The sequence below is a fragment of the Strix aluco genome, chromosome 13 (genome assembly GCF_031877795.1).
Source record: "Strix aluco isolate bStrAlu1 chromosome 13, bStrAlu1.hap1, whole genome shotgun sequence".
Lineage (NCBI taxonomy): Eukaryota > Metazoa > Chordata > Aves > Strigiformes > Strigidae > Strix > Strix aluco.
In genome coordinates, this window is record NC_133943.1 from 9,921,137 (window position 1) to 9,930,751 (window position 9,615).

At 51.1% G+C, this 9,615-nt stretch overlaps 1 protein-coding gene across 1 annotated transcript; it reads left to right on the forward strand.

Moving 5' to 3' along the window:
- Nucleotides 1-1,289: 1,289 nt before the first annotated feature.
- On the forward strand, nucleotides 1,290-6,352 carry SPINK1 (serine peptidase inhibitor Kazal type 1). Its single transcript, XM_074839060.1, has 4 exons — nucleotides 1,290-1,347; nucleotides 2,830-2,870; nucleotides 3,487-3,599; nucleotides 6,261-6,352. Exons 1-4 carry the CDS (start codon nucleotides 1,293-1,295, stop codon nucleotides 6,340-6,342), a joined length of 291 nt encoding a protein of 96 aa, XP_074695161.1. The 5' UTR covers nucleotides 1,290-1,292; the 3' UTR covers nucleotides 6,343-6,352.
- Nucleotides 6,353-9,615: the final 3,263 nt, after the last annotated feature.

Below are 9,615 nucleotides of genomic sequence, written 5' to 3' on the forward strand. Positions count from 1 at the left end.
ATCTTTGTCCCAGGCACACTAAAGGACTGTTGCTTGCTCACAGAGGTCCACTAACACCCAGCCCAGCTAGACACAGCTGCTGAGTGGGTCATACCCAAAGCCAGCTTTACTCACCAAGTTAATAAAATAACAGATGCCATTAAGAGCAGTGCTTTCAGCCTCATGTTGCAGTTCACCCCGGGGAGAGCAGAGGGAAGTGCAGATGAGAGCAGGGAAACTCTCCATCACCACCAAAGCAAACTCACAAGGGATGTTTATGGCAGGGGAAAGCATCCTCCAGAGCCGCATTCCGACTGGGGTCTCCCTTGGACAGTGGAGCAGCTGCCGATTGAGCTGAGATTTCTGTCTCACAAACAGCTCCTTGAATTGCTCTTGGCATTGACTTTTTCCTGTTCAGCTAATTAAAAATCTGTCTTTGAGTCATAAGCCCCCATTAGTAATAATTTGCTTTGCACTTCTCCAGTGATTTATGGCTGAGATATCAAAGTGCTTTAGAAACATTAATTAATCCTTCTAATACCCCAGGGACTGATCCACTCTCCACAATGCACCATTGGTGGAGTAAATGTAGGAAATCCCCAGGGTTTACTCCAAGCTGCAGGTGGGGAGAGGGGAAGGGAGCAGCATCCGACCCAACAAGCTCGTTTCGGCTGCCTGCCTGCAATCAGAGAGATGTGCAGTCAAAATAACAGCACTGGATGTGCAGCCACAAGCGAGCCCAAGGCACATCCAAGCTCTCTGCTCTCTAGCAGCAGTTCTTGCTCCTGTCCCTATCTGTCTGGGGAGGGAAGTGGAGCTCTGTGGATCACACTGGGAAAGGTGTGTGTGGACCAAAGCCCTCTTCACCCAGAGCCCCGCAAGTGGCAGTGGCAGGGTCGTTAACCAAAGCCACACTGCTCATGTTAACACATGTATTTTCCTTGTCGTCCTGCCCATTTCTCCAAACCGCTTGTGCAGTTGCTCTTTCCCAGTCTGCAGTGCAGACCCAAGGCTGTCTCCCACACCTGAGATGAGGCTCCAGTCCTTGCCAGCGATTAGGATCCTTACCTCCATTGGCTTCGGAGAGGCTTTCATCCTTGCGCACACCAATGAGCCATTTGCCACCTGGTGTTGTCCCCATACTTTGAACGTTGTCATCACAAGACTGCAGGGTGGAGCTGGCTGTGCAGGGTGGTGCCAGAGACAGGACAAGGTATAAGGTCCCAGCATAGACTGCCAGAGGCAGGATCTCTGAAAGGCTGAGAAGTGTCCCTTTTCCTCTTTGCTGGCCCCAGCAAAGCATCGCCTGGACCATGAAGGCAATTGGTGTTTTCCTGCTCCTCTCCCTGGCACTCTGCTGCTACCAAGGTGAGTGCAACATTTTGCTTAGGAGCCATTTCCTCTGTTGGTAAAGCTCCCAGGTCTGTCGCGTGGGAAGGCGAGCCTGGGAACAGGCCAGCTGGTGCTGGGACCTTGCTGTGGCCCTGGGCAGGAAATGCTGGAGAATGCTGCAATGGCCAGCACGCATTAAACCAGTGGTCTGTGAGCAAGGATAAAGCAAAGGTTTTAAAAGGGTGCGTGGCACCTGCTCCCAAAAACGAGCAGACCTGCTGGGCTGACACTCTTCCTTCAGGGCTAGGATTCAGCCTGGAGCTGGTGATTTCTAGGACAGTGCAATTCTTTTAGAGTGAATAGGTGCTATTCTGGTTTTAAAAAAGCAAACCCAAAAAGATAGGAAACGCATCTACACAAGGGAAAATGCAGCTCTCGCTACCAAAGTCAATATTTAAGCCAACTGTGTTTTCAGAATCCCATATGGTACAGAGGGATGCGAACGTGAGCTGTTGCTGCTCTTCAGGTCCTGCTTACCAGGGATTTCTGTGTTAGTGGGTTCATTCAGTACAGGAAGGTGCTTCTGAAACAAGTCCTCCATCATCCTATTTACTGTGCAGCAGTTGCCATTGCAGAGCTGTCTGAGCACAAAATCTGGACTCATTTCAGATGAACTGAGCATGTAGTGAGCTATAGTTCCTGGATCTGGAGCGGTGCTAGTCCAAAGTAAAATCCCTGAAGCATTAAACAGCGTGACTATCAGGTCCTCAGCACCAAACTGTTTCACTCTACAGACCCACTACTACTGGGCTACACTGATTGTTAATATAAACATAGTCTAAATCCTCCATGTAGATGACTTCTGGATCTATAAGCAACCCAAGGTCGTCTCAGTACTGCCTTTTGCCAAACAAATTCAGGTTGTTTTCAAAATACACCCACTGCATTTCCCACCCATATGATCCCAGCTGTCAGCTCAGGGCCAGCTTCTCCATGGAGAAGCCCCCCAAAGTCACGGCTCTCTCCCAACAGCTTTGGTGTGAGACCTCAGGGTCCAACCATTTCTCCTTCTAGCAGACACCTTCAGCAACTTGTCTTTTGGTCTGCTTCCTTGTGGTACAAACCCACCGACACCAGAAAAATCACCCTGGATTTACTCCAACACCAGTCCAGCATCAGCAGGAGTTTCTCAGTTACCCATGAACACATGATAAGAGATAACAAAAGCCACCTTTGCTCCCTGGCAGCTGGCAGGGAAAGTTACTACAAGTGTATCTGGCCTTGACAGGGCCTTGCACCATCATGGTGTTTCTGCCAGCAGAAAGAAACAGATGAAGCAGAAAGGGACCCAGCTGCAAAATGGGGGAGATCCAAGGGAAGAAATTGTTTGCTGGGACAAATGTGTTTGAGTGAAGACATGCAGTCCTCAGCCTAAAACATCTTTACTATGTCCCCCTTAAAACCAGGACAAGTGATGGGTGCTAAGGCATCTTCTTTCTCTCTCCACTCTTTCTCTAGGAAATGCTGAGATGGATGGAGCTGCTGACAAAGGAACAGAGGTGAAGGCTCCTATTTTTGTGTAGCACACGGGTATGCCCAGCTTTAGTGAGACAGCACTAAGCCATACACTGGGGAGCCAGCATTGCCAAATACAGTAAAGTATAGTGAGCTGCTGGGTTGGCAGCCCAAAGATGCCAGTGCCTGGGAACCTCCTTCCACCTGCTGTGCCACAGCAAAATCCCAGTGATGGTACTGGTTTCCCACTGCATTTCCCCACACTCAGTGGAGGAAAACTGTTATTAAAGAGATGAATATTGGTGTTACCTGCCAAGATCAGAGCTCCTCTTACTCTCTGGCTTGCAAGCATGAGGGCAGGTATTGTGGCATAAGAATAAAAGCTGTGAAGAACATGATCAGGTACTGCCCATGGAGCATTACTTAACTCAATAATGTTACTCCTAAGGGTGTGCAGCAGTGCCTGGTGGAGTCAACTGGCCAAGGGACTGCATGGTGACAGGCAGTCCCAGTGTTTCTGAGAGTTCATAGCAGAGCTCTGAGCAAGCTGGGATGGGTTATCGAGATATACAAAATATGCACCTGCCTGTGAATGCAAAGCTCCCTTGGTAAATTGAAAGCATGTTTAATATTTTCAGCATTACCCTTTTGTGTCTCCAGGCAGCTTGTGGCAATTATGACCTAAGAAAAGGTTGTACAAAGATCTTTGACCCCGTCTGTGGCACGGACAATCTCCTATATGGCAATGAGTGTCTGTTGTGCTTTCAGAACCTGTGAGTATCTGGACCTTCTGCAAGCCTAAACATCACGCAGATGAGGGCTACCACATATATCTGGGATTTCCTAGAAAGAAAGCTGTTTGCACACAGCTGGGTGGAGCACGGGCAGTGAGCCCAGCACATCTGGCATGAATCTGGCCTCCTGCACAGATGCTGCACCCGCTGCTCTGAGCATGTGGACTCTGCCTGCAAAACAGGTCCGTTGCGTGCGGCTGGCAGCACACAAGCTGCCCACAAGCAGGGACCTCACGGTCAAAATCTGCCAACACCTGCAGCTGCCAAGCTGCAGCGATTGCTCGGACTGTGCTGGCGAGTGTCCAGGAACTCAGGCAAATGGCAAAGTCCTCAAAGTCTGCCCAGATTTAGCGTGTAGGCAGAAAAATGTTTTTTCAGGTGACCTCGGATGTGTGGTGGCTGAGGAAAAACTATGTTTTTTCACCCCAGCAATTTATAGCTGAGCTCTTCTTTCTGTCTTCTCTGCCTATGAAAGGATACAATTTGCTCTGGGTATTTTTAAGAATGAGCCTTATATTTAATCTGTGCTGGTGCCAGATTTCACTGTCTTAGCAGAAGGCCAGGTCCAAATGCTAGCGATGTCTCTGGCAAGACTTGATTCGTTTCATCTGGCTTGAGCCCTAGCTAATTTTGAGTGTATTTATACATTGGAAGCACTCTGGGTCAGACAAGTAAAGGATTTAGTTACAGCTCAATGCTATTAGGTGGTTCAAAAATCTCCATTGGGAAGATTGAGTCTTATCTGTAGCCAGATGTCCTGGTCTGCGGTGCTAAGGGAGCTTCACCCTTGACTTTACCTGGTGGAGGAAGGGATTTTTGGTGATCAGGCTCACAGGCCCATCTGCCATCAGCAGAGACATCTCTAACAGAAGCTCAAATTCAAGCTTTTCTAACGCTGGATGAATGGGCTTGTGGAGCCAAATTCTGCTTTTAGGAGCACTGCCTCCCAGCTAATTCTACAGTAACAAGGAACAGAGTCCAGATCACCAGGAAAAAGAGCCTGGATAAGAATTGTCGGTCTGGTCGTCTCCTCTTTCCTTCATTAACCCAGACTGCTGCCCCATATTCTGCTCCTGGCCTGGTCAAATGCTGGTTTTACACTTTAAGGCTGAAGACGATGCAGTCAGGCAGAGACATGCTGAGTGGGATCTCCTGAACGAAGGCGCCACGGTTAATGACCCGGCGCAGCATGGCAGGGCGGTAATGACCATGCTGGAAGCCAGCAGCCCAGCACCAGCTGTCGGCTGTATTGTGCAACAGATGGGGGTGGGAGGTTCATCAGACACAACATCATTAGGGCTTTGGCCATGGACCAAGAGCGGGGTAAAGAGAGCGAGGAAGGTTTCAAAGCCAGCTACGCGCAGAGCAAGGTGGCATCAAGGATGCTCCATCCCCCCAGTGTGGAGCATGGCTTCAGAGGGGATGGGAGACCTCAGTGGTCACAAGAAGGAAGACTGGGGTAAAAAAAGAAAAAGACTGAGCCAGTGGTGTATCCAGAGCCGGTCAGGAGTCAGGGGAGGGACAGGGATGGACAAGAAGCTGGTGCTGGCAGCCGCCTGGCATTGACAGGCACTGCATCCCTGGACTCCTTCAAACTCCAGTTTGTGCAAGCTCTCAGCAGCTGCAACTGGAAATGTTCTGCTCCTGCGGGTCAAAGCCCTGAGCCTTGCAGCTGCCCTGTAATGTTCCCAAGCAAAGAAGTTTTGGGGTTGGGAACAACAGCCATTTAGTCTCCTGGTCAGGGTGATGTGGGCCAGGCACCAAGACTGTGAAGCTGCCTGGAGCCAAATGTCTCAGGGGAGAGATTAACAGTGTCCTCATCTATAAAGCTGTGGTCCATGGGGAAAAGTCAAGTAACTGAGAGGCAGGATGAAGTGTCATTTGCAGTGTTGTGTGTGCAACCCATCTGACAAGAGCTGGAGGCCTGCAAGGAGACTGGGCATAACTAGTGCGAGAGCATCTGGTGGGTCCCTGCAGCTGCAGTGTCTCACTTGTCACCTTTGGTCACTTCACTGTGACCAGTGTGCAACATGCTTTTTGCAAAATGCAAAACAGCTTGAAAATCATTTTACCAGCATTTCTCTATGCACCTGAGAAATGTGTCTGTCTTTCCAAAGAGAATAACATAATGATTCCACATGAAAATGGAACAATTCAGAGTAATTCAGTCCACTACTGGGCAAAAAATAATAACAATAATTTCTTGCAGGTACCTTTTTAATATTTTCATCACTTTTGCTGCAGAAGCAATCAGGAGAGGAGGCTCGGAGCAGGCCCAAGCAAGACACAATGGCAGGCATTTGTCTGTAAAAACCTACAAAACAAAGTCATAACCTTTATCATCTGCAGCCAGACAGGCATTAGAGGTGTCTTAGTGCTGTCCTACAGCACAGAGGTGAATTATTCTGCCAGGATGTGTCAGGAAGCACCAGCTCTTGAGCTTATTGGAATTAATTAACACATGTCCATGGTAACCCTGAACTCCCTGTCAAGAATATGTGGCCTTACTTAGTGTGAATAACACTTAAATGATGATTTAAGCAGTATTTTCCTTTCTTTCTTTCTTTGCCCTCTGAGCCAGGCTCTTCTGTGTATCAGGGACCTGAAGGCATCCTCTAGCATTTCTAACGTCTCTTCCAGGCAAAGAAACACTAATGTGCGCATAAAGAACAGGGGAATGTGCCAAAAGCCCTCTCCACGCTCCGACTCCACTCAAAACTAAAAGACCCAACCGTTCCAGAGAAGATACCACAAAGCTGTCCCTCACCTATACAAATGCCTAATAAAATGGAAGCATTGCCATGTCTTGCACTGGGATTTCTTACACACACAGCAAACCCCTTTCCCTGACATTCAAAATACCTTCCTGGAGAATATGGTTTGTTTTGGTAATGTCTGTGAGCAAACTACGGACAGAGCCCCAGGGACAAGGCTAGGACATGCCCAAGGAGAGAGCCAGGCTTTGGCATGACAAGGAGGCTCTTTTTTGCATCAGGAATTTTATTTTCCTTTCCTGAACGTCCAGCATCCAAGCAATAGGACATTTTAGCATTTTCATGACTTGCAATTACAGTTGTTAAATACAGAGCACTAAAGCCCTTACTCCAGGGCTTTTGCCAGGAGGAAGAGTCCAAGTCATCTCCATGCTGACCTCTCTCCAGCCTTGTCCATATGCCAGTGCCCCATCATATGGTCCCTCGGAAAACGAAAAAAGGCTCCATTTTTCCAGGTAAAAATCTTTTTTTTTTTCCCTCTAGTGGCCTCGGTGAGCTTTGCTGCTGGCACCCATGGGCGCGCCCCAGGGCTGCGGGCTGGTGGGAGGGGAGACGCGGCTGCCGGCGCAGCGGGACGCAGGGTGCGGGTCCCTGGATGGAGAAAGGGAGGAGGTTTCGGCACTGGAGGCCGCTGTTGCTCCGCCGGAGCCGGTGGCCGGTGCCGAGCCCCGCAGCTGGAGCCCGCAGCTGGCGGGAGGCGGCGGCGGCCGCGGGGCGGCTCGGCCGGGGCGGGCGGGGGGCGGCGCCGGGCGGCCCTCGGCGAGATGCCGGTGCTGCTCTGTCCAGCCCTGCAACGGGGCCGACAGCCGCTGCGCTGGGGCAGCCGAAGCGCTGAGCCTCGCCACGTCCCTGACCCCCACACCGCCCCCCACCCCGGAACCCACGGGCAGGGTTGCAGGGACCTCACGCTCCGGCCTGGGGGGTGACAAGGACACGAGTGGCCCCGGAGGGCCGGTCCGCGGGAGCTGTGCCCGAGGGATGCGCCTGCCTGGCACTGGGTAGCGCTGCCGGCTGGTCCCCTGCGAGCTGGGCACTGCTGGTGCCAAAGGGCTCTAATGAGTCAACCCAGAACAGCCCGGGACAGAGCGGTCGGGGCTGCGGGTTGAACCCTCTTGGCGTTCCCCGTGAATTATAGCCCTTGAGTAAATGGCTACTGGTATTTTGGGCGAACCAAATGCTTTGCTCTTAGCAAATCCTGAACTTCACTTTGGTTAGAACGATGTGTCTGAGTTCTCCATGTTCCTTGAAGAAGTGGCTGAAGCACCAAAAAAAGCCCTCATGATCAAGCTGAGAGAAAGCTCTAGCGCTCACTTGGAATTTCAAATGCAACCAGATGCAGCTGGGAGCGGGGGGCGGCACAGGTTCCTCTTCTCAGATCTGCCAACAAGTCTGTCTGTGGTCGAGGGAGAGATGAGAAACGACTCACTTTGTCTGTGTGTAAAACTAATGTACTAAAGGTGGCAGCCCCAAATAGGCTTGGGATGCCCTGACGTCTTTGCACAAAGGGGATGCTGGAATTATGCCTCCCGCAGCTGGGACATTTCTGATTCTGCTGCATCACAAGAAGGGGAGCATGGCTTTTACCTGGGGAGGTCTCTGCAAGCAGGGCTGGCAGGAGGGGAGGCTGAGCCTCCTCACACTGTTCACTCACTGCTTTTGGACTTTGTGGCGTGGCTAAACCCAGTTTAGCTCCAAACTCATCCGAGTTGGTTTCTTCCACCCAGAACACTGGAGAGGTTGCACTGAGGCCAACTTATGCCAAGTAAAATACCTTTCCTTCCCATGCCACTTCTGGGAAACGTCACCCCGTATTAGCCAAGAGCATTTCTCCAATGAAGTGAGGTGCTGACCGAGCTTGCAAAACAGCAGGTTGCATCAGCTGGATGGTTGAGCACAGGCTGCATCTCCCCAGGCACTGTTCTGATGAGAACTAGCATTCCTGCTAAATGTCAGCCACATCCATTCCGCAGCAAGGTCCATATCAGGCTTGAGATTATGGGATGCAGCCAATCAAGGGCCACTCTGTAGGTACTGCACAGCAGGGACACATCAGGCAGAACCAGCGGCAAGTTTCCAGGAGGGAACGGTTCCTGTCCATATTCCAGTTTTGTCTTGAACAAGTGCAAATCTGAGGAAGATTTAGCAGGTGCAAAAGTGTTTTACTGACCCCTAGACAGGGTTTAGTTTTATTTATAGGAGGCTCATCCTCAAAAGTCTTCTGCCCCCATAAAGATTCTTCCCTGAAGCTGAGGAGGGGAGCGCTTCATCTCAGCTGCTCCTCCACCATCTGATCGCCAGCAGAGCCTGGAGCCGCCCTGCCGGCAGCCAGCATGACTTTTCTGAGACACCGGCTTGCTTCCCCATGTCTCTGTGATGCTGTTTCCAGTGCTGGAGAGCTGGCAGGAACAGGGCAAAAGGAAGAGTGATGGGAGGAAGGGTAATGGCTTCAATTCTTCTTTTCTTTGTCTGTCTAAATAGCTGCAGCCTTTCAGGCCACCTTCTAAGGGCAGCACTTCTGGTGGTGGGTGTTTGGGAGAGACCTGAATCCATTTTAAATGATGCAACTGGGGAAAAACAGGACTCGCCAAAACACACGAAGTGCTCAGCCATCCGCCTTCCTCCTCCTTCCCTTCTGGCTGCTCCCAGAGGGCTCAGCCAGGGCAGCGGGAAAGGCCAATGGGTTCACAGGCACACGGTGGGTAAGGAGGAACCCAAAGGATGGTACAAACAGGGGGGCTCAGCATTTACTGCCTGGGAAAGCGTGGGCATGGAGCAATGCAGTGCCTGCCCCACCACAGCACTGCTCAGAATAATATGTTTGAATGACAAAGTGGGTAACACCAAAAATAACCACAGTTGTGGCAGCCTGGGGCTCCACAGAGAGCAGGATACCCACACGGCCCAGCCCCGTGCCAGCTCCCGGCCTGCCTGCCCTGGGGAGCACCAGCACATCTACGGGAGGAGCAGGTGGTTTGTGGCTGGCAATGCTTCCCCTCCTCTCCCTCCTCCTGCCGTCCAGGGGGCATCTCTCATGCACTCCTTTGCCAAGATTTGCTGTTCAGGTGGAAGCTTTTCAAAGCGGGGTTGCATCCTGCTCAGTGCCTCCAAAGCAGCCCTGGGTACTGCCAAGCCTTAGGAATGTCTCAAGAGTGATGAAAACCAGACAGCTGAGGACAGATCGCTCAGGGGAGCATTTTTCTGATCAGAAAACCATGTTTCTT